The sequence below is a fragment of the Archocentrus centrarchus genome, chromosome 9 (genome assembly GCF_007364275.1).
Source record: "Archocentrus centrarchus isolate MPI-CPG fArcCen1 chromosome 9, fArcCen1, whole genome shotgun sequence".
In the NCBI taxonomy this organism is placed as follows: Eukaryota; Metazoa; Chordata; class Actinopteri; order Cichliformes; family Cichlidae; genus Archocentrus; species Archocentrus centrarchus.
In genome coordinates, this window is record NC_044354.1 from 5355533 (window position 1) to 5380036 (window position 24504).

Genomic DNA, 24504 nt, shown 5'->3' on the forward strand with positions numbered 1-24504 from the left:
TGTGCACATTATCTAAAACGTTTCTTCTAAATTGTTTGAACAGATATGTAATTTCTTCTCTCTGCTGCCAATTTTCAAATTAAATTTAGTATATTACTATTTCATCACCTGTTTATTTCCCTGCATCCCAGTGACCTGCACAATAGAAACCTCATCATGGAGTGCATTCTTATCCAGATAGCAAAAAAGCAATTGCAATTACTGCCAGTGCATCAATTTGCATCGTGGTTCTGCTGCTTCCTTGCTTCTGTGTTATTCTGCCAGTGCTGAGCACGTATTTTACGTGAATTATTCATTGATTGTTACAAATCAATTACAGAAGGCCTGCTCTTGGTAAATGGAAATAAACTGAAAAGATAACAGCTGTTTCTCTTTAGCTTTTAAGCAAAGATGGTAAAGGCTCATCTTGAAGGTCATGAAGCCAGGCAGTCTGTTTATCTTGAATCACACACATGAATATGAAACTGAATCTCCGGCACATACTGCTTTTGCTAAATGGCTGGGTACAAATCAATGTATACTTGAGGTCATGGCAGGATTATTGCCTTGTGTTCAAGGGCATTGGGTCATCTGTGAGGATGTGCAGTCACTCCCGGGCTGCATTTTGCATGCTCTTAAAGTTCAGTGCAGATTTTGTTGCCTTTTTAAATGTCACAGGTATGAAATCAGCAAATGAAAAGCAATATGGAAGTGTTTGTTTGGGAAATGTGCTGTATTTTGACCATTTTTTAACAGGCGTTGCCACTGAAGTGCTGTTTATTTGTGTCCGTGACTGGGAGTGTCAGAATGTGAACTTCTGTCTCAGGGCAGTCATGTTGCGTGTGAACATCTCTCCTGCGCAGCGCCTGGTTCTGTTGGTGGAGGTTCATGTTTGACTGTGGTGTCCTCTTGTGGTAGTGGTGCTCCCCAGAATAAACATTTACACAGTCTCTTGTTAGTCATTCAAACCTTGCTTGAGTCAATGCATTGACTGCGGAACACATTTTTTACACAGCACTACTCCACGAGTATAAAACAAGCAGTCTCGTGTGGATTCTTTAACTTATTCAATTAAAGTTCAGTTTGAGGTCAGTTTAGGGTAACTTCAGTATCTGTTCAAGTCGGCCCAGACTTTCTAAAACAGCTTTATATGGTGACTCAAGAGGATCTGAGATAGGAAGCAATTAAGTAATCTGAGATAAAAGCCTACCTTAGATTATATTGCGTGTTTATCATTAATTATTAACTTTTGGAAGTTATGCCGATGGACACAAGTTCAAAAGGTTTCTGGTTTGGTTTCTTGACTTTTTAGCCAAAGAGCACAGGATCAGAAGCATTGAACCTGTGCTCTGATCTCTCCCTGGAGAAAGAGCAATAAAAGAGAATTTCTCCTTGGGGATCAGTAGATCATCAAATACTGTTTTACCCATTCTCTTTGAGATTTGGCAACCTCTGAGCTCTCCTCACCTTCGCTTCTGCTAAGTTACTGTAAGAAAACCAAGAAATGTCTACTTATATTTTAAATTAGCAGCAATGCGATAATTTTCACTGTCAGCAATGGATCCTGATTCGGGGAGGTCTTGCACAGACCTGATCAAAAGGCAAATTATCATCTTTTTTTGTGTGTCTGTTTGTTGTGGTTCAGCAAAGGATAAACGCTAAGAGTGCGTGACCTCGACTCTTCCAGATGGAGCTCTTGGTCGGGAGGAGGGAGCCATAACTGGCCACAGGCTATTTAAGAAAGGAGCTGTTTGCCCCCCCACACGAGGAGAGGAATGCAGTCAGTTAATGCTGAGAGCTGTTTACATTTAATGCTCCCCCATTAAAAAACTGGCTTAACCATAGAGGGAAGTACACTGTCACTGGGCCATATGAAGACACAAACAAAAAAAACCCAAAGAAAGTCATTTGAGGCATAGAGGTCTCTTAAAGATCGTGGTTTCACTGTAGGTGGCCTCATCTGTTTTTTAAAGCATGTTGTTGTTGTGATGTAAATAAGTCTTGTGGAGCAGTGACAAGGGAAGCTGTTTGCCTGGTGTTCAAGTGGATGTGATGTGATCAGCTTTTTAACAGGTAAACAGCAGCGTCATCTGATCATCTAGAAACCACAAATTATTTTAACAGGACGATAAATCCCAATATTTGAAACAATGTTCACAATTCAGACTGTTTTGGCTACAAGAAGCCAGAAGAGAGTGAAAAAATGAAACTGTTCCAGATCTTTTTAAATGTTTTGTCCTACCAAGCCCAAAAACTGAAAGATTTTCAGGTAGCTGTGAAAACAGAGAAAATTATAATTCTTGACATAGAAATGAAGCGATTGGGAGGTACAGGCAGACTGTCCATTTCTTACTTAAAGACACAAGAAAAGATCCATACTTTCAGACTGGATTTAAGAGGCTCAGCATTTAGAGATGTATTATAATATACTGTCTGACCTGCAAAGGTGCACTCTTGTGAACTGCTCCCTCCTCGAGCAGCAGTAAAATATCAGTGCTGATGCTCTTACTGCATTGCAGTCTTAACTTAAATGCATGCACCACGCTTTTCTTTTTGTTCTGCACCAGAACATTTGGTTTTGTTTGAACTTGTACTCCAAAGCTAGAAACAGAACGCTTGTGTGCGTCACCTGACGAGCGCAGATTATAAGGGCAACAACAATGTAAATTTGGCATGATAACAGCCACAGGGCTATCACTGAAACAACTTTATAAGCAATATTTCTGTTTTAACAGGCTCAGCTTGATCAAATAATTTGAGGCATTTCAGGAAGTCCTACATTTAATAGAATAATATTTCTGTCTGTTCGCTGTTGGCATCAATGTATCAGATTAAATTAATAGTGCAGATTATTTTTTAATTTTTTTTGGGGGGGGGGTAAGATTAAAAGAGGGCAAATTATAAAGTCCGGTCTAAGTTTGTCTGAGTGTGTGGCAAAGGTTGTCAGCTGCCCTGTTGTGTGGGGACAAGATGATACCAGCCTCTCTAATGTTTGGAGCATTGCTCATGTCTCATTCTGGAAACAGTGAGCTTTTTATAGTGTCAGTGCTGACAGCAAGCCCTCTGCACGATCTGATTTGATTTCTTTGAAGTGCAGACTGTGATTTCCTATTGTAGATATCTGAGATGTCCTCAGCTTTCCCCGCTGGAGTGCTCTCACTGTTTAATCAAAGCCAGTTCTGCATCATCATCCATCCCGAATCCTTCATTTATGTGGGTTTTTTTTTTTTTTTGGTCCCTTTGTCTTTTTCTCCCCTCCTCTCTCTCCTAGTCCCACCCCAACTCCTTTGTTTTTGGTTTTCTGAGGAAGTCACAGGGAGGTGTTGTCAGATGGCTGCTGTTGAAAAAGAGTAATCATAGCTTATGACACTAATCTGTTTCTGTCTCCCCTCTCTCTCTTTTCTCTGGCAGGTGAAGGAACGTGCAGACAGGCTGTCTCACACTAAGCTATGGAATGCTCTCTGCTCCCACCATCACTAGCCTCCAATCTTTGGACTGAGCTCCAAACGCTTAGTTAGCGGCTGTGCTTCTCCCCTCGAACTCTTTATAACCAGGGGACGAAGAGAAGGAGCGGGCTTACTAAGTCCTCCGCTAAAAACGCACGGAGCACTTCACTTTTCTTTTATCTTTTATTAGAATATTTAAGCTAGATTTTTTTTTTTTGTCTGCTTGGATTTTTTTTTCCCACCTGAAATCAAGATGGATCTGGAGTCATATCTGTGGATGGTGGTTATTGGCTTCATCATTGCCTTCGTCCTGGCTTTTTCAGTCGGAGCTAATGATGTGGCCAATTCATTTGGCACAGCAGTGGGGTCTGGTGTGGTCACTCTGAAGCAGGCCTGCATCCTGGCATCCATCTTCGAGACGCTGGGCTCAATGCTGCTCGGGGCCAAAGTGGGAGAGACGATTCGGAAGGGCATCATAGATGTCAGCCTCTACAATGACACAGTGCCCGTGCTCATGGCAGGCGAGGTCAGCGCCATGGTTGGTAAGTTGAATTTGAGTGATGTAGTTGCTGCTAATGTTTTAAGCCTCGGTTTAGGCTTGCAAATCCTTATGTTTATCTGATGTCAAATTTTAGGTCATATTGGAATAAGCGCCAGAGTCACTTTTATGAAAAAGCCACCACAGCCCTTTTACGAGGTAGACCAAGTAATATTTCTGTAATATCTGCAACCTGTCGCGCGTCTGAATGAAGCTCTAAGGAGCAGGGATGTGCAAAAAATTAAGGCGATGAAACTGGGCATGCCTGCAAAATAAAGAGCCATCACTTTAATTTAAAATGAATTAATTACCTAATTTTATCCCTTAAAAATCATATCAGATGTCATCAATACTTGCAACAAACAAAAAAGCCATTGCTTTAATAGATAAGTGGAGAAAAGCTGCACATTTTACTTCTGAAAAAGGCTTTGCTTTTGATGGCATAGCTGCTAAATAACTGTTATTTCTTGGCTCTAACATTTGCAAAACAAACTGGAAACATACACGAGACTATAAATAAGATTAATTAACTGGCAGAAAAAAATAGCTGTCAGTAGTTCTTTAATTGCATTTTTATTAGCTGTTTACAGGTACTTAAATATGTTTTTCTTTTCTGTGTTTTAACACGTTTTAGAATTGGAAGTCTTTGGGTTTTGGACAATCACACAGGTTAAAAAAAAAAAGACATTTGACTTTGTTGCCTCAGGCTGTGAGAGACCATGGTAGATATTTCTTCTGATTTTTTTCAAAAAAAAAAAAAGAGCTTTAAAAACTGATTAATCTGCAAATGTGAGAAACCACTGTGTTTTCCGCTGTATAGATGAAAAAAGTGTTATGGGAGAGGTTTTCCCACAGGGTAAAATTACTTTGATTGTCACGAGTGACCCGCAGTCTCCAGTGTTTTAGGCACTACATGTTTAGATTCTTATCCAGCAGGCAATAATATCAGGGAGGCGTCACAGACGGCCAAAGAACTATTTTCAGCTATTCGGCCATGCGGTCAAGTATTATGCAGCGGTTTTCCTGATGTCAATACTGTTAAGATTAATATTATATACATACTTTAACCTTAAAACAAATCATATCAGGCTTGTGACATGCACCGATCCCCATCTATTATGATTACTGTTATTACACAACACACATCACTCACTTTATTACTGCACACAAAAAAGCAGTCCCAAAGGTTTTGAATGTAATTTCAGATGAACCTTTATTGAGGTTTTCCTAATATTAACTAACCTTGCAGCATTGTAAGTATTTCCTCAGAGCCACAGGAAAGCAAAACATTTAAAGTGAAACATACGGAGGAACTGTTGAGTATCAACAGGAGACTTGCACATTAGCATTGCAGTAAAAGCAGAAAACAATGGGTCTCCCATTAGGACAATGCCACTTTAATGACAGACTAATGGCAAATGTTGATTTTTACAAATGGGCAGCATTATGCACAAGGGATTTCCAAGAAGAAGAAAATTCAGGTGTGGCAGGCTGCCACAGGTCCCTGTTGTGTAACTGGCATATTGTTTATGAAGAATTAAACGAAGTTTTAACTTATTGTTACAACTTCCTCAAGCACGTCTTGTGGTCTGGATATTATGATGTTTTGCTGGAGATTGTGGATACAGCACATTGCAGTGTATCCTGTCAGTATCTGATTTAGGCCTGACAATGACTTACATGGAATTAGAGGAGTGCAGAGACTTCAGAACTTGCCTTTGAATCCTACAGATTTAAAGATTTGTTATTTGAGCAATCCAGTGACAGCTGTCACAATACCCGCTGATAGTTAATTCAGCAAACTTTATTTTCCAAATTGTAAACAAATACGGTTTAAAACAGCTCTTATGTCGCAGCCACGGCGGAACTCGGATTAACGGAGTAACCTGAACTGTCCGTCAAAGTGACCAATCACATCAGGCTCCATAGGCTCTGCCCAAACACTCAAAAGTCTGCTTCGAGCGCGTGGGATTCAGCTCCGCGCAGCCCCTCGCGCGCGCGATGGTTATTCGTGCGCGCGGGTGCTGAGTTCTACGCGCGCGGGTTGTTGAATTCCCACTCACGAAGTGAGTACCTGCGCTCGCGAAATTAAATTATTTATTAGGATTATTAAAAAAAAAACAAAACAAAAAAACTGCATTTATAGAATCACCAATAAAAAAAAATAAGATTTTAAAACGCGTTTTTGTCTGTGGAAACGAAAAAGGATAGGTACACTTCCTACACGTTCGTTTACACATGGATATGCCCACTACCACTCAGCTGAAACTGTCCCGAACCTCATCTGTGTGCATGAGTCAGTGCAGTTTCCCGGTTCAGCTTTTGATTAGCTCTTTGGGGGCAGGTTGTCTCATCCTTCATATAATATCTCTGCTATAAAACTGTTTCAGTCGCTCTTTATTCCCGTCCTCAGTCCTCTTCAGGTCATCCCACAACATCTCAATTAGATTAAAGTTACGACTCTGACTTGGCCTATTTATAACATTAAAAATTCCATTTCCAGCGGTTCTGTTGTTGATTTACTCCGTGTGCTCCGGGTCACTGTCTCCTTACATCACCCAAAATCTCCGGAGCTTCAGGGCATCAGGTCATGGGGCTGCTGACCTGAAGTTGAATTCATTGGTCCCTCAATGATTTCAAGAAGCACTTTTTCACTACACATTTATTATGCCTTTATTTATAGAGTGAGGCACCTCTATGAACCTACACTTCCAGTTTCATTATCACACCTGACTTTAATTAGCTATTTCAAGTCTTAAGCTCAGACAGTCATTTACTTTTCCAACCTGGGACATGAGCGACCACTTTTTGCATGTTATTAGTTATAATATTTGTCTCTAATGAATATGTTAATTTAGAAGACATACTTGAGTATTTATTGAGAAATCCTGGTAATTCAAACAAACCTGTTCTCATGACTGGATCTTAAAATATTCCCCTTTTAAAGATGTACAATCACACGTGTTAAAAAACACTGCAATTACTCTGCATCATTGAGCAATTTTTGAACACTAGTCTTTGTTAAAGGAGAATAAACAAAGACTAGTGTAGTTTTCAGATTATACCTCTGTCCCAGCTCCTATAAACAATGCAAGCCTAAGGCTGTCATTTTGAATTTCAAAATGTACTCGCAGACCCTCATTTAACTTGTTACATGATGTCATACGAACTGCAAATGGAAATTAACTGGTACAGTTTGCCTCTTCTCTTTTGTGCATGGAGCTGGACAAATAAATAAACTGATCTAAATGTTAGATTTTTGTCTCTGTTTTGGTCACAGGGTCGGCAGTCTGGCAGCTAATTGCCTCCTTCCTCAAACTGCCCATCTCCGGGACTCACTGCATCGTTGGCGCCACCATAGGCTTCTCTATGGTGGCCATCGGCACAAAGGGCGTACAGTGGATGCAGCTTGTCAGGATCGGTAATGGCAGAAAACTGTATGAAACCTGAACCCTGATGGAATATAAACCACACTGAGATATGCACAGTGGAGTTTGACATCAGAAATGTTTTTAATAAACAACAGTCTTCAGATTGTGTTGCCAAGTACATGACTCACCTTTAACACGGTGCTTTATTGAGTTTAGCTGAGGCACATAATACTCGTTTCTTCCCTGTTATTAGCCTCCGTCATACATCATACAGCATCCTCATGCTCGAGCAACTCATGGTAATCTGTTTAAGGAGGAAAAACCTAAATAAACTCACTATTAAAATACTAAATTTTTAGTTTGTCAGAGATATTTAGCAAGCAGCTTGCTGTTGTTTTCTCATTACATTTTTCCCTTCTACTCCAGTGGCATCGTGGTTCATCTCCCCCTTGCTGTCTGGACTCATGTCCGGACTTCTCTTTATGCTCATCAGACATTTCATCCTCAACAAGGTAGGTGTACATCACTCGCAGCTAATGCTGTAAATTGTTGCCACTGATGAGCGTATAATTCCATTTCCATTTGCAGCCACTGCATTCTCTGCACTTGCAGTTAAGTTGCCAATCTGGGAATTTTAGTACATTTAGTACGGGCACAGACGTGCTCAACTTGTCCGACAGAACTTCAGCACAGATAAAATCCACTTGATATGGCAACACCTGCATATTTGTTGTTATGTAATGGGAAATCTCTGGCAGACTGGGAAGTGTTTCAGATCATCCTGGGGTCACGACTGCAGGATTATGTATGAATGACTCACAGGATGATTTGTCATTTGGGCCGGTGTTATAGCAGAATGAGTTCATTTTTTGCATCTGCAGGCTATTTGCATCAGAATACTTGATCTTTTTGTTTTATGTTTGCGGGGCTGAGACTTGTTACTTCCGTAAAAAGCCACTGTCTAATTTAGTTCTTTAAATGTCAGACATTTTTCCTGCCTCACTGGTCATATTTCATATTAACCTTGATAAAAGCCACAGTTGTGCAAGAATGAATAGTTGAATTACTGGCATTTCCACACCTTTAAATTGACCTGAGCTGAACTTTTGACCAGAATAATGATATGATCCCGATCGTGGTCTCATTTTAGCTCATACTGACCTGTTTACATTGATTCATTTATTTGTAACTAACTAACTCCAAATTTGCTTGTAATAATTCATTGAGTCTCTTATGAAAAATCCATCTGTGTGTTTACTTCCCAGGATGACTCGGTCCCAAACGGATTGCGAGCGCTGCCCCTCTTCTATGCCTCCACCATTGGAATCAACACATTCTCCATCATGTATACTGGAGCTCCATGTAAGTGCTGGGCAACAGCGATTCCTGGTACATCTCTGATTATTTAGCCTGACACCAGCGTATGATCAAATTATCACCTCGGGGTGAAGGGACGGCAGTCCTTGTTTGTTTGCTCAAAAAATTCCTGTTGAAGGTGTGATCTGAGTAAATGATTACAATATTACGAATCTACCTGTTATTTTCTTTATGTGTGTTCGCTAACTGCAGTGCTCGGGTTAGAGATGCTGCCGGTGTGGGCCATCTTTCTCATCACTTTAGCTGGGTCGATAGTCTGTGCAGCACTGGTGTGGATACTCGTGTGTCCTTGGATGAGGAGAAAGATAGCAAGTAGGTATCTGTGTGTGTGTGTGTGTGTGTGTGTGTGTGTGTGTTTAAAATTGTCCAACTATATTTGTTTGAAACACAGGCCATCACAGTGAGTACATTTTTTTAGCGGGACCTCAGTTTCTTATACCCTTAGAGGCTTATTAGAGGGTCAGGACTTAGGATAAAGGTTACAGTTAGGTTCAGGGGAGGGTAAGTGTTGTGTTTAGGCATTTAGTTTTATGTCACTGAATGTCCTCACAAAGATATGTGTACAAATGTGTGTGTATTTGTCCAGTCTGTCTCTCTCACACCATCTGAAACTGCTCTGACACCAAACAGCGGAAGCCAGGCCATGTGTTTTCTTGCCGGCCTCCGCCAAACCCACTAAAGCCACTAAAAAAAAAAACCCTGTGAACTCTCTAGTGCTCCAGTTACTTAGATTTTTTTGGGTGTATAGCTACTTGTTTAGATGAAAGAGGTAAAGATCATGGCCTGCAGTGTAGAAGCTTTCAGATCGGGGTTAGGAATTGTTTCTCTAATGGGAAAACCAGCCTACGGCAAAGCAGCCAGTGCTGAAAAACTCGTGCCACAGAAAATTAATATTGGGAAAAGTAGGCAGTTGTGGATAAAGACAAAGTATCCACTCTGATTCAGCTGCGTGCAAGATAAATAAAATGTTCTTTTTACTGTAACAGTTTAAACATTTAATCCTAAAGTCTGATAGATGCCAGAAATGCTTTGCACTATAAAAATATAAATGAGGGTGAGTATGAAGCAGAGTGGGATTTATATTTCATGAGCAAAATATCCTCATTTAGGCTAAAAAATTGAGTGTTTTTTCTTAAACTCACTGTTGACCATGGCTTACATGACCATGTCATGAACTCTGAATACCTGTGAGGATTACAGGTAAAATTATTGGTGCTAATCTGGATATTACTACATCCGTTTAAATTAAACAGTTTATCGCTGTGATTATTTTTTCTCATTTCCACAGGGGTATTTGAAGAGTGGGCTGGTCACTGGGATTAATATGATATGTGTGTGATTGTGAAATGTTTGTCTTTTCCTGACCTGAAACCAGGCTTTTTCTAATTGGTTGCTACTAGCAGCACAAAATGGCAACATCTTTTTAAAGAATGAAAAGTTATATTGAAAATCAATTCTGATCTTTTTTTGCTAAATTAGTGTTTCACTTGCAAAACTCCTGATCTGTAGTTATCAGCTTTCCCTTGCTGGATGCCGTCCAAATTGGTTCCCTTGAAATCCTTTAATAATAAAAGCCTGCCACACTACAGTTGTGGTATTCCTTTCATAATGGATCTAAAGTAGCCTGCAGAAATGTCCTTGTTTAGAGGGTTCACGATTCCTTGCACTTTGTTTCCTCTGTGCTCTTTTAACTGTTGCTTGATTTCCTCCAGGTCGTTTAAAGAAAGAGCAGGCTCTCTCCAGGATTTCTGATGAGAGTCTGGACAAGATCCCTGAAGAGGAGGAGGAGAGCCCCGTCTTCAAAGAGTTACCGGGGGCGAAGGGCACAGATGAGGCTGTGATGCCGCTCACGGGCGGCAGCAGTGAACGGGGCACCCGCGACTCCAGTGGAGAGCTTACCAACCTGGCGAACGGCGGCACCATCCTGCCGAACGGCAGGGTGTATGGTACAACTGGAAATTAATTTCTGTTCCTGATAGGTGAAAGCAGTGACCGCAGTTGTGTTGATTATGTAATATTTGATGATTAGGGCAACTGTAGCTTTATTTCTGCTTTTAATATTTTAGAGATGTCAAGAATAAAAACAGGAAACTAAGCATTAATGGAGATAAAACTTATCAGTTATTATAAACATCCTGCTCCAGCTGAGTTGTATAAATCTTATGTCTTTCAGGTCGGACGCACTCAATGACCAACGGCAGCCTCAAATCACCCATCTCTAATGGCAGCTTCAGCTTCGATGGCCACATGCGCAGTGATGGCCAGGTGTACCACACAGTGCACAAAGACTCAGGCCTGTACAAAGACCTGCTTCACAAAATCCACCTGGGCCGCATGGATGACAGTGAGCGCTCTGGCTCCAACGCTGGCCCACCTGACAACAACTACCGCCTGCTGCGCCGCAACAACAGCTACACCTGCTACACAGCAGCAATATGCGGCATGCCCGTCCAGCCTATGCGCGCGGAATCACGCGAGGACAGTGAAAAGCTGGTTGGTGAAGGAGGAGGCAGGAGCAACAGCGTGTCCTACTCCAAGAAGCGGATACGCTACGATAGCTACTCGTCGTACTGTAACGCCGTGGCCGAGGCTGAGATTGAAGCAGAAGAGGGTGGAGTGGAGATGAAGCTCGCCACGGACCTGGAGGAGGTGGAGGAAGAAGGAGCTCCACCTCCAGGGCCGGATGACTTGGAGGATCAGGAGGAGAAGGACAAACCTGAGGTGTTTCTGCTTTTCCACTTCTTGCAGATCCTCACCGCCTGCTTTGGCTCTTTCGCCCACGGAGGAAACGATGTCAGGTGCTGCCCGCCCCTCAACTGCTGCTGGTTACATGACAGATAGCAACCTTTATGGGCCAGAGTTTTTCTGTAGAATAAATAGAAAAATCACCTCTGTGCTGCTCTTTTCATATGATTACTTCTGTACTGTAAAATCCACGAATAAGGTGTTTATCTGCTTTCTCGTCTGCAGTAATGCCATTGGGCCTTTGGTGGCACTGTGGATGATCTATGAACAGCAAGGCGTGATGCAGGACGCCAACACTCCTGTCTGGCTGCTGTTTTATGGCGGTGTAGGCATCTGCGCCGGCCTGTGGGTGTGGGGCCGCCGCGTCATCCAGACCATGGGGAAGGACCTGACTCCCATCACCCCCTCAAGGTGAGAAAGTCCCCTCATAGGAGAGTGAATGAACATGTGTGTGTCTGTGGATGTGGTTTGAAGGAGAGTTGTGTGGCAGAGGTGAACCACGTTTGGTTTTACTCAATACAAAGAGCCTCAACTTGCTGATACAAACAGGTTCATCCATGGTGAGTACCTACATTCCCACAGCCGGATCAGAATGCCTACGCACCATATTTTAAGGGCAGCAAAGTGCAAATGAAGAGTCAGATGATATTTAGTAAGCCAGTGTGCAGACAACAAAATGCATAAACAAATTTGTTTAACTAATGAATTGTTTTCTTTTGAAGCTGCTCTCATTCTCCCACTCTCTACCAGCCATTTTATTTAATTTTATAAGTGACCTGCACACAGTGTTCAAGTGTATTCATGTTTATCATCAGAGGAGATCGGACAGATTTAATGCCACATCATTTTAATGAAAAGATTTGTGTATTCAGCTCCATTAGATTTGTATTACTAAACCCAGGGGAAATTTTCAGCTGCATTTTTTTTCTGCTATAACTCAGTATTAACCAAGCTAATTATGATTTTGAGAATCATCCGAGACTTTGCTAGAAATAATTCTTACCTCTTTGTTACATATTTAGAAATCTGCTGCAATATAATAGTGTTTATAGTGGCTCATTGCTTAGGGAGAGAAAGTGCTGTGTTCTGTGTATTTTTTCCTCTCAGTCTTTGACCTATTGCATAATAATTATGAATAAATAAGTAGACTTTTGGACCACAACAAACAAAGCCCTAGGTCTCTCGCTGTCTGATAACCTGAGCAGCAGAAATCTCATCTCCACAAACCCGTGCTGCTGCTCTGTCCTTGACTTCGGTCTCCTTCCTCTCTCTCTTGCCATTCTCTTGTCTTCCCACGCATAAGCTGAAGAGGTTATGTGTGTGTGTGTGTGTGTGTGTGTGTGTGTGTGTGTGTGTGTGTGTGTGTGTGTGTGTGTGTGTGTGTGTGTGTTTGCGTGTGTGTCTGTGTATACCACAGGGTTGTTTGTGTGCTGAGGAAGCCAGGCTCTATGCCTGCAAGTCACTGTGCATTGAATGTACTGTATGTGTCCGAGCCTGCATGCATGGTCTAATTGTTCCAGCAAGGTTTTTTTGAGGTGTGTGTGTGTGTGTGTGTGTTGGTGCGTGCACGCATGTGAGTGTTTTGTTGCCTGGCAGGAACATCACACAGGGTTGCAGGAAGTTGTTTGGCATTCTGGGTGAAGAGAAGCAGAGCAGGAGGGGGTGAGGGAGGGGCACAGTGGGAACCATAGCCTCTCTTCTCCAACCGCAGGGAGGGACGCCAGCCTGACTCTTACACTTTTCTTTTCCTTCCATCCTCCTTTCTCCTTTCTACCCACTCCTGCAAATCACTTTTGTGGTTAACCCTCGTCTTCTTCTCAGCGCCCTACTTTTTTCCTTTTTCTTCATTCCTTTAGAGCTCTGTCTCTGCTCTGCACCTTTTTGTGTTGTATTTCTGTTAACGTCTCACCTATAGAGCTTTCTCTCCCCCCTTTTCCCTAAAGTCCCTTTCTCACGCTCACACCATCTGATTATTTTCCCTTCCTTCATTTCTCCTCTTTTTTGGGGGGTGGGGGGGACTCTCTTTTTTGTTTGCTTCCTTTCTTTCTTAATCTCCCTCCTTCCATCACCAGCTTACTCTGTTTGCCAGGACCCAAAGACAAATTTGCACTGGTTCTCCGTTCTAAAGACTCGGTTTCCTCCAGTGTCTGCTTCCATGCATCATTCTGAAAAGAAGTTTGTTTGGGGCGAGGACAGGGAAACGTTTTTCAGTGTGTCTGTAGTCTGTGTGCCCAGGCATATATTTTAGCAGCCAAAACGAACCCCTAAACAGTGCAATTTATCATGGCAGCAAAAAGTCTTGAAACTTCACATATGGATTTCCATCCTTCTGGCCAGCTCTGCTGTTGAACCACCACAGGGAAAGATTGCTGCACATCTAACAGGCTCTGCGAAGCTTAGCTCAGGGAAACAAACAACCTCTTCATGATAAGCTGATATGGCATACTTGTCTAGTTGCATATAGTTTAGTGTTGCTTGGAGAGGTGGCACGAATGCCACCAGCCTGTCTGCAGGCTTCTTGAAACACCTTCTGCTCCCGGTGACATTTTGACATGGGGGGGGGGTGTCTAATTAATACTATTAATGATTGCTTCATTAAGGAATTAAGCAGGAATCCCACAGCAGTGCAGTCTTAAATGTGTCTACGCACATTTAAGTTAGGGCAGGTGGCCGTTTACTGGGTTCAGTTGGTGCGTTCCTGTCTCGCCCCTGTTCAGTCATATCTTCATCTGGAACTTCAGCTCAGTGTCTCTGAGGATTTTATTGGCTGACATTTTTTTTTCTTTATCTAGTAAGCCTATGTGTTGGTACAGGAGTAAAGTGGGCGGGACAAACAAGGATTGTCTCTTCCAGTATGTCCGCTGTGCTGGTGTCAAAGTGTGAATAATGTCCTGAAAGCAGCTTGTGGCTTTGGAGGAAATGTCTCATAGTAAGCACAGAAACAGCCACACAAAGGGCCTGTCTGCATACCACATACTAAAACTATATTCATTATGAATAACAAGCAAATTTATAGTACCTGAAAGAAATGCTGTTTTTGTAGTGTGTGTGTGTGTGTGTGTGTGTGTGTGTGTGTGTGTGTGTGTCAAACAGAGATTATGTGATCGCCATGTTTAATATTCTTTCCCTTTTAAAATTTGTGCTGGACATCCTTTAAAGAACTGTTTAATGCTCTGCTGTGATTAATGTGGATGCTGGTGAGACCGTGCCATCATGAACAACATCCAAGACATTACAATGAAGAATGTCTCTTTGCTCCACCCCTTCCCTTCCTCTCCCCTCCCTTCCTCCACAGTGGATTCACTATTGAACTGGCTTCTGCACTCACAGTCGTGTTCGCTTCCAATATCGGAATCCCTGTCAGTACGACACACTGCAAGGTATGACTGAGCGGCCTTCTAGCTGGCCTCTCAACTCGCCTTTGGGCATTTCCAGGGGACAGGGTGCTCACACTGCCTCCCAGGGCGCCAGGCTGGAGTCACACACACCACTCCAGCTCTCATTAGTGCTTAGTCATGTAGTGAGATAATCAGATAAAGTCCAAGTTTCTGGACTTTTAGCACAAATTTATGTCCACACTCCTGTGAGTATTCCACAACTTAGTTGAATTTCTGCACAGAAAGCAAAGCTCAGGTTGTTGTAGCAGAAAAGGATGATTTCAGTCTATAAAAACGCGGGTCTTATTTATTAGTTTTGGCCTCCTTTTCTATCGATTGTGATCACATTGTACAAGCTGGGCCAAGAGCTGTGAACATGGCAGCATTACTGCAACAAAGTGAGATGGAGCAAGAAGCAACACCGGTCCTGCCATCCGGTGTGTTGTGAAACATGCAAGAGAGTAATTTCCACTGGAAATCAGGAGAGAACATGAATCTGTTACATTTCCTAATACCATTTTTACAGTTACATTTTAATTTTCCCATTAAAATCTCTTTTAAACTGTATCCTTTGGCCAATTTGCTGAAATCCAGATGATAAAATTTTTCAAATTAGTCTCAGTTGCCTTTAATTATCACAGGACACTAGAAGATGATTTTCAGAGGGTTTTTTTTTTTTTTTTTTTTTTTGGTAAAGCATTTTACACAGTGATCACAGTAGCAGCATTATTATTAGAAATGGTTGTCAAAACTATGTAAATAACACTCATTTTATCATAAACCCTCACAGGACCTGATAATCCTAACCAGTCTTTGCACTGCATAAAAATACAGAAAGTTTGAGCCGTGTCCAGCCCACTACAACCAGCCCCAGGTAGCAGTGTGTGGCCCCTCGCCCCTGTTCTTTTCAGGAATAGCAGATCCAGGCTGGAATACGAAGTGGACCCCACCAGTCCCAATCCTCCCCTGCCCTGCCCCCATCAACACGGTGTCTCATTCTCTGTTTCATTTCCAACAAGTCTCCTCCATTTTGCCCTCTCAGCACTGGCATGGTTTGGTGTGTGTGGGTCACCCCCCCCCCCCCCCCCCCCCCCCCCCCCCCAAAAAAAACAACCCCCTCCCCTCCTCCACCACCCTCCCTCCAAACCCACCTGTCGCACTTGTTTTCCACTTTTTTTTACCTCTCCCTCTCCATCTTTCTCTGTGTCTCTGCTCATCTATCTTCACAGCGGATTTTGCATTGAAGTAATGAGTGCGCTAACAGTGCTTGTTGCATCAAATGTGGGCATCCCAATAAGCTCCACCCACTGCAAGGTATTGGCGTCACTGCTAGCAAAGTCAACCTAGTGAGCCTTCCAGGAGCTCCCCTTCATCGCTTCACCTGTAGCTGTCAATCGCCAAAGCCAATCACAACTCCCGAAGTTGAAGTTTTGACTTCTCGTGCAGTTTTCCTCCAACAAAAACCCCCAAGTTTGCCTCCAAAGGTAGCTTTGCAGTATTAAAGAATCTTTTTAGGCAGTTCAGAACAAGTTTATTAGACATACAGCAGTGCGTCACAAATGTTTTGCTATTGTCTTTGTTTTATTTAAGTTAGTAGTACAAGTTTTTTTTTCTTTTAAAGAAAAATATAGATAAACACATCATACACTATGAATATTTGTTAAAAGAATACACGGGCACAAGTAGAGAGTTTGATGATACCACTAAATATTAAGGTGTGGCCAGTAGTCTGTTAGCTACATGTAAAAACTGAAATTGGATAAAACACCTGCTTGTTACCTGAAATGGGGTTTGTTTGTTTTTAGCTAATATAAGATTGTGTAATAATCAGTGACAACAGGAATACCAAACTTTCAGAAATGTTAGGAAGGGAAACTGCACAAGACTCAAAACTGGTTTTAAGTTGCTGATGATCTATTTGTCTAAACATCAATATCATCGCCATCCATACCTTATTTTCGTTTCTCACCTCCAAATGCCCTCGTTTCCTTCTTAAAACCTCAGATAATCAGCTGCTCTGCTAAAAAGCTAAATCTACTGATGGTTAGAGGTATAAGATCGTGGTGGTGATTTGAATGATTTAGTGATATTTTTTTTTCTTTTCAATCTGGAGATCTGCAGATGATGTTGGACTAAAATAAAAAAAAAAAAAAAAGAAACACTAGACTTAGAGCTCTTCGATGTTTTAAAGTGTAAAAAGGATAAGCAGTTAAATTGCTTATTTTTCAGAACATAGCCAGCAACATCTGTCAACATCTTCGGTGTGTGTGTGTGTGTGTGTGTGTGTGTGTGTGTGTGTGTGTGTGTGTGTGTGTGTGTGTGTGTGTGAGATGGGCATCCATTCAGTCTTGGTCAAGTTCTGTCAGGTATGAATGATAATTTTCTTTTTTTTCTTTTTCCCTTTTGTTTTTGTGGAGGTTAATCTGAATGGATGCCCAGCCCCGGGTGTTTGGGATGCACGGGTCAGTGTGGTGTGGTAATATGCTGTGACTTGTTTCAGAAACTCTAGATGCAACACGAACACTGAGTTCAGAATTTGTTGCTCTGTGCTTGATGTAGTAAAACCATCAAACAAAGTGGGGCACTCAGTAGAGCGCATACCTCCCCAACCCCAAATTTTCTGTGCGCTGATGCTAAGCTGCAATAGAAACAACACAATGTTGTCATACTCCCATCGTAAATGACTAGATCACAAAGACTAGAAATTAATTTTATTGTATTTTAAAAACTGTAAAATATGATTTTATATTTCTATTTTAAAAAAAAAACAGATCCGCATGAACAGATAATGATATACATAGTCTGGATATATTTTATTCAGTTTATGTTCCATAACAGCATCCTCTAAAAAAAAAAGAGAAACAAGCATTTGCTGAGATATGCATTGTATATGTGTATGTGATTTTTGTGTAGGGTCTGTAGTTCACTTTGCATTATTGTGAGTATTTTAATTTAAAGTAGAGAAAGGCAGTGAATTATCAACAGTAACTGTTTTTACCTGAGTACCAAATTTCATCATGATAGATGAAAAATTCAGTGAGATATGAATTTTAAAAATTTGCCAATGGTGAGAGAGAAGTATTTTTTTAATTTTTTTAGTGACCTTGACCTTTGACCTTAAAAATTAAATCAAGCACTATACTGCCAGAAGTATTCACTCGTCTGCCTTCACACACACATGAACTTGAGTGGCATCCCATTCTTAATCCATAGGGTTTAATATGATGTCAGCCACCCTTTGCAGCTATAACAGCTTCAACTCTTCTGGGAAGGCTTTCCACAAGGTTTAGGAGTGTTTATGGGAATTTCTGACCATTCTTCCAGGACCACATTTGTGAGGTCAGACACTGATGTTGGGCGAGAAGGCCTGGCTCACAGTCTCCGCTCTAATTAATCCCGAAGGTACTCTGTGGGGTTGAGGTCAGGACTCTGTGCAGGCCAGTCAAGTTCTTCCACACCAAACTCTCTCATCCATGTCTTTGTGGACCTGCTTTGTGCACTGGTGTGCAGTCATGTTGGAACAGGAAGGGGCCATCCCCAAACTGTTCCCACAAAGCATGAAATTGTCCCAAATGTCTTGGTATGCTGAAGCATTAAGAGTTCCTTTCTCTGGAACTAAGGGGCCGAGCCCAACTCCTGAAAAATAACCCCACACCATAATCCCCCCTCCACCAAACCACCGAGTCTGACGCTTTGCATTGCACTTGGTGATGTAATCTGCTGGGCCATGGAAACCCATTCCATGAAGCTCTGAATTCAATGAGTGAATATTTTTTGGCAATACAGTGTATGTTCTTGGGCCCCTAAGGAGTATTTCCACAAAGTTTTATGAATTTTGGTTCAACACATGTTGAGTTATATTGCTAACAGACAAACAAACAAGGATGAAAACATAACAGTGTGACCACAGAGTTAACTATTGCTCCATGCTTATGCTCTAGTTTTGAACTACAGCCTTTATAAAGCCAATTATACAAAATGAGGAGAATGAAAATGAAAAAAATAGCTCGTGTTTAGGTAGCCATTACTACATAACTTAAATCTCTTTCCTGGGAGATATTTTTTGTGTGGTCTAGTAGTAGTTACTTTTAGTAAGACTGACATATAAACTAAAACACAGACTCCATTGACCTGACCTTTCACATTTAGTCAGTGTGTGACAGGCGGCGTCTCATGTTGCTCTGACCATATAAGAGCAGGGAAACGCAGTTTAAATCCCGCCCACTTGTAGCATCACAAATGGCTGAAACCAGTCACTGCCCGTTAACGCCAACACTCAAGGGTGCAATCACTTTGTGTCTTTCTTTTAATAAAAAGAGAGAAACTGTGTGTGTGTGTGTGTGTGTGTGTGTGTGTGTGTGTGTGTGTGTGTGTGTGTGTGTGTGTGTGTGTGTGTGTGTGTGTCAAAAGAAATAAGTGGAAGTCTAAAATTTGCAGGTGGATTTACACAAACTAAGAAATTCTCGGTTTTAATATTTACAGCCTAATAAGGAGGTGAATAATAGATTTTACACCTGCTGTTTTCAGGCTTCCACAGATAAAAATTTAATTTCTGTAGCGATAACCTCAATAATCTGCTTGCTGTAACTAACACAGACGTTGGAAACTGAGCTGATTTTGAAGAGCTGCAGATTACACGTCTTTTCTATTGACCTGTTAATGAGCCATCACTTTTTGTCTTTGTGTGTTTTAGGCCATCTTTATATATCTCACAATGTATATGTGAGAGGAAATAATACCTTTAAATAGAATATTTAATAAGATACTTTATTATGGTTGCCCAAAATTTTGAGTACTTTGTCTACAGCTGAGAAATACTCTGTTAGAGGAGACTCTGGACGACTTAGCCAGAAGCAACAAGCATTTAATTTCCATCAGTCACCATTTGCATTTAATTAGTCAGCTGGGGCTATCAGCTTTTTGGGCAAATAGGGTGAATTAGACAATTAACAACTTAATGTATGAAGGAGGTGTTGAAAAAGATGCCTTTAAAAAATAGCCAACTTTATCTGACTGCAAAACAATCTTGGAAAAACTTCCATCAAGAGAAAAGCGTGGACGTCCTGCAGCTCTTCATACTGACTTTGGCTTTGCTGCATTGAACATTTTGTTCTGTGCTGCTGCTGATTGTTTTTCTTTTTTCGCTCCTGGCCGTGGCCTCCAGGTGGGCTCAGTTGTGGCCGTGGGCTGGATCCGCTCCCAGAAAGCAGTGGACTGGCGCCTCTTCAGGAACATCTTCCTAGCGTGGTTTGTTACAGTGCCTGTGGCCGGCCTGTTCAGCGCCGCCGTCATGGCCCTGTTTGTCTACGGCATCCTGCCCTTCGTCTGAGGGCACAACGCTGGGAGGGAGAGCAGAGGAGGAAAAAGAGAGTCAGAGAGAGGGGAGAGGGGGGAAACTTGGGTAAAAATCATATCTCGAATGTTGGAGTTGCAGATAGAAGAGAATGAAGAGAGTCAATGCACAAGGGTGACGAGGAAGAGGAGGAGAAGAGGGTGAGGGTGGTTTACAGATGGACTTGGTTGTACTGTAGATGTGAGGAGGGTTGGTTCACATGCTGCCTGGCTTCATAGTCCAGAGATCTTTTGACTCATTTGAGTTCCCAATTGGTTTTTATTTATTCTTTTTTTCTTTTCTTTATTTGGTGGGGTGGATTTAAAAAAAAAAAGTGTAACAAATGTACTGATGAATCTGCTGTACATAAGACAATAACAGGGGACTTACTGGTAACTTCTAACAGAACATGTTTGAGAAGCAGTGGCAGTCTCCTTATCAAAATATCATCAATTTAAAAAATACAGACAGCATAGGACTAAAAATGATCAAAAAGCAGTCTGTTCTGCTAACGTAAGCCAGCAGACCTGCCTGCGGTAAATCCATATCCTTCTGCCTGAAATTCTGGGCAGTATAATCAGTCAAGTGCTTATTTTTTTTATTATTATTATTTTTATCATTATTCCAAAATGCCAGGAAAAGAAAACTGTATATATTGTGATATTGGATTGAGTGTGATTTGTTGTATTGCGGCTTGCTTTAAAACAAAAGAAGAAAAGATGTGCGTGTGGTCAACCGAACCTATCCATCATCTCACGTTCAACATGCTAGCCAGGTACAACTGGGGCCAAATGGAAGGGACGCCTCAGAGAGGAGCGGTGAGACTGTCACTCTGCTTTTTTTAATTATTATTATTTTCCACATGATACCATAGAAACTTAATTTACTAAAGAGTTGATTTTTGTCAAGAGCTCCTGTATGTTTTTAGAGATCTCATATTTTTTAATGATGTATTATACTGTAATTTGTACTGTAAATACTGTCCTTTAAGAGTGGGGTCTGGGATGGGGGATCATAGTTTGTTCTCATGGTGTGAGTGCGTGCGTGTGTGTGTGTGTGTGTGTGTGTGTGAGAGAGGGAGAGAGAGAGAGAGAGAGAGAGTGGTTTGGGGGAGGGGGGGCTCCTCTTCACCTCATAATGATGTCAGAATTTTGTTAGCTTCATCCCGCGGCTCATAGGAAACTCACACTGATGAACACTTGGCGGGTTTTTCTGAAGTTGGCAGAAGTGTATCGATTAGAAAATGATGTTTTGTTTTAAAATGACGAACCAAACTCTTTCACAACAGAGAAAATCAGAGCCTTGCAGTTGCGCCACTGTCTTGTTGCCTGAGTGAATATAACACTATCGACAGGAAGTTCGTTTGTTAACGATTCCCTCCTTGAGCAAATGTTCAGATTGCGAGGGAGGAGTGAGGTTGCTCTTTAGTGAGCAGAACCATGCCAAAGTAAGTTGTGTTGTCGTCACCGTGACCGCATGCTCGTTTAAAGCAGAAAAAATGAAGTACAGCAGACGCCAAAACTGATCAGATGTGCAAAAACACACTGGTTATGTTCAGTAAAAATGTTTGCATATCATCATCCATATGCCCTTGATTTCAGATAAAGCCGGAGTCGCTTCCTCATATCAAAGGCTCCCTGCCAGTGATGAATCTTTGCATTTTCCACACCGTAGTTATTGGCCAGAATATCTGAGTCCAGGTTTTTAAATCCAACATATTTTGAGATGTATCAACACGTTAAAAAAAAAGGTTAAAGCCTCATAATCTGTCATATCAAATGCTTAAAAGGTCAAACGTGCATCATAAATCAGCCAGTTATGCAGATGTGGAAAGGATGGGGACTCGACCCAAGCCACACGAGTAGCTCCTCAAAATGGGCAGATGTTGTTTGAAGTGCAAAAGCATTTAGTCTCGTGATCACCTCTGTGTCAGTCCAAGTGCTATCAGGAAGCTCAATATCACAAGGCGTCTGAATCAAAGCCCGGCGAGGGTTTTAAGGCTGCTCGTGCCACAAAAATATCACAAGACCTTCGTCTTAGGATTTAAGGTTGTATTTGGAGGTAGAACTGATCATCACCAGCTTTTGAACAGGGTCACCTGACCTGTAGATGAACAAAATCTAAATCTTTTTTTTTTTTTTTAAGCAAACTCGATGCCAGGTGTTGCAAGTTGGGGGGTTTTTTTTGTTTTGTTTTTTTTTTGTTCTTGTGGTGTGTTTCCTAATTTCTTTTTTCTCTCTCTCATGAACAAATCTATGCTTCAGTAGCCACTTGCCTTGTAACATTGTGTTTTACTTTGTGCAGAAAAAGTAATTATGTACTGTGGTGTTTACATCGTAACCATATTGTAGAGTTATCTGTAAAAACAAACAAAAAAAAAACTGTTGCCTAATGATGCCAATGAAAGACAAACTATTAACCATAAGTTTTTAAGTGCAAGTAAAAAAAATAACCAGAAGTGTCTAGAGAGAGCGAGAGCAAGTGTGTGCACAGTGACTTGTTTTCCATTTTGTTTTTTGTAGCAGTAGTGCTAATCTTGACCCCCGTCACCTTACACTTCTACTACAATGCATTAACACTACATGTATGGGTGCAATTCAGTAATGAAGAGGATAACTAGAGAAATTTCATCAAAACTATATTTTTCTACCATATCTGAGTTTTAACCGGGATGAGCTTCCAGACACTTTGGAGGGCACGCTCTGGGGCTGATGGGAAAATCGGGCAAACGGGGACTAGTTGTTGTGAGACTGTAATCGCAGCAATACTGAGAAACTGTCTTATTTCAGGGTGCCATGTGCCACACTTCCTCTAAGCCCAGTGGATCCCTCTAACATGTAGACTGATGTGTCGGTTGCCAGTAGATCAGATTTTTTGAAATTACCATTTTTATTTTTGAACTTTCAATGAAAACACTTTGTAATTTTGTTTCCCTACTGCTCTGGCCGTGAGCTACAAGAGCAGCGCAGCATCATGCCGAAAACGAGGAGTACCGCTCGATGAAGATGAAGCCAATAAGTTACACAAATGTGGCAACTGAAAAATTTGATTGGAACGAAATTTGTTTCCTTGTTTTTGGTAGGTGAGCGTTGTTGAAGCTCACGGCCTTCTACCCTTCCACAGGCTGTGTGTGTTGTTTGGCGGAGGGGGGGGGGGCTGCAGAGAGCTGGTGGTTCAAATCCTCTTGTGTTTGTTCTCAGACGCCCAGAAGAAGCAAATATTTAGAGGACATCTTGTGATGAGACGAAAAGGTTCCCCCCAAAACAGCAGAGATCTAAAGCTTTTCTGGATGTTTTCTTTCACCACATTGTCTTTAAGGCGAGCCAGCGTAACCGCTAACTTCTAATTGCTAAACAGCATGCGCTATGGCCTCAAGCAGGTTACGCAAAATGATAAAAATGTGCAAAAGCAGGCTGCAGCAGAAGCATAGAAGTTTCACAACAGTGTGCCAACATTACCCAGGAAAGTTCCCCATTAAGCAAGGCTAAAGCAACAAAACTGAACTATTTTAAATCCATTTAACCTTTTATTTCAGATTATTCTTCATAAATGGATGATATGTGTAAAGGCAAACCCAAACCTATGTCTCTTGAATAAAAGTAAATTGAAAATAGTTCTAAAATCTCTCATGCAGTCACCAGGAGAGCTTCTTATGCTATTTTTTTTTTTTTTTTTATTTTAGATTCTAGGATAAGTCGACACAAACTACCATGGTAGATACCGAAGGGTTAGGATTTATACTGTGAAGTTTATAACCCCTGGCATTAAAAGCAGATTGTGTTGTGTACAAAAATCTGTGTTCATGGTTAATATAAAGTAGGACTCAAAAACTATGCTTCAGCTGAAGAAAGAAGCTTTCGCCCATATCTGAGGCTTGTGGAAGTTTGTTGCTCTGCTGTAAGATTTACTAAACAATGTAATGAGCGTGAATCCACTTTAGTTCCTTCACGCATTAAGAGGTTTATTTGTAAATGCACTGAGGTCAGCCGGCATGCTTTGCATGTTTGATTTGTACAATGTCACCATCCTCTGCTGCAGCCCCCCCCCCCCCCTCCCCCCAATCCCCCCTTCCCTTTGTAACTCACACTGTCATTATTTTTTATTTTTTTTATTGTTTTCCATGCATTCTCAGTCCTGATAGGCCAAAAGGAATGCACTGCTCAAGATGGGGAGGGAAAGTGAAAATCGCCTTCTGCTGGCAGCTTGAACCATCTGAGAGAAAGGGCTACATATTTGAGCCAGCAACAAGATTTAGATGTTAAAGATCCTGCAAAATGGACTTTCACATCTCATATGGCTCCCTGTATAATTGAAACCGTGAAGCTTCACAAACACAGAA

At 41.5% G+C, this 24504-nt stretch overlaps 1 protein-coding gene across 2 annotated transcripts in view; it reads left to right on the forward strand.

The window, feature by feature from the left end:
• Positions 1 to 24228, forward strand: part of slc20a2 (solute carrier family 20 member 2) — a 41750-nt gene extending 17522 nt beyond the window's left edge. Inside the window, exons 2-11 of one of the 2 annotated variants that reach the window (XM_030737188.1) lie at positions 3391 to 3967; positions 7244 to 7384; positions 7761 to 7846; positions 8600 to 8696; positions 8904 to 9023; positions 10424 to 10657; positions 10885 to 11509; positions 11682 to 11867; positions 14752 to 14836; positions 19998 to 24228. In XM_030737188.1, the coding sequence (XP_030593048.1) occupies positions 3679 to 3967; positions 7244 to 7384; positions 7761 to 7846; positions 8600 to 8696; positions 8904 to 9023; positions 10424 to 10657; positions 10885 to 11509; positions 11682 to 11867; positions 14752 to 14836; positions 19998 to 20162 (2028 nt within the window). In that variant the 5' untranslated portion in view covers positions 3391 to 3678 and the 3' untranslated portion in view covers positions 20163 to 24228. Of the gene's footprint in view, positions 1 to 3390; positions 3968 to 7243; positions 7385 to 7760; positions 7847 to 8599; positions 8697 to 8903; positions 9024 to 10423; positions 10658 to 10884; positions 11510 to 11681; positions 11868 to 14751; positions 14837 to 16062; positions 16148 to 19997 lie in introns of both variants that reach the window. The other variant, XM_030737187.1, reaches the window with a different exon arrangement.
• The last annotated feature ends 276 nt before the right edge of the window (positions 24229 to 24504 follow it).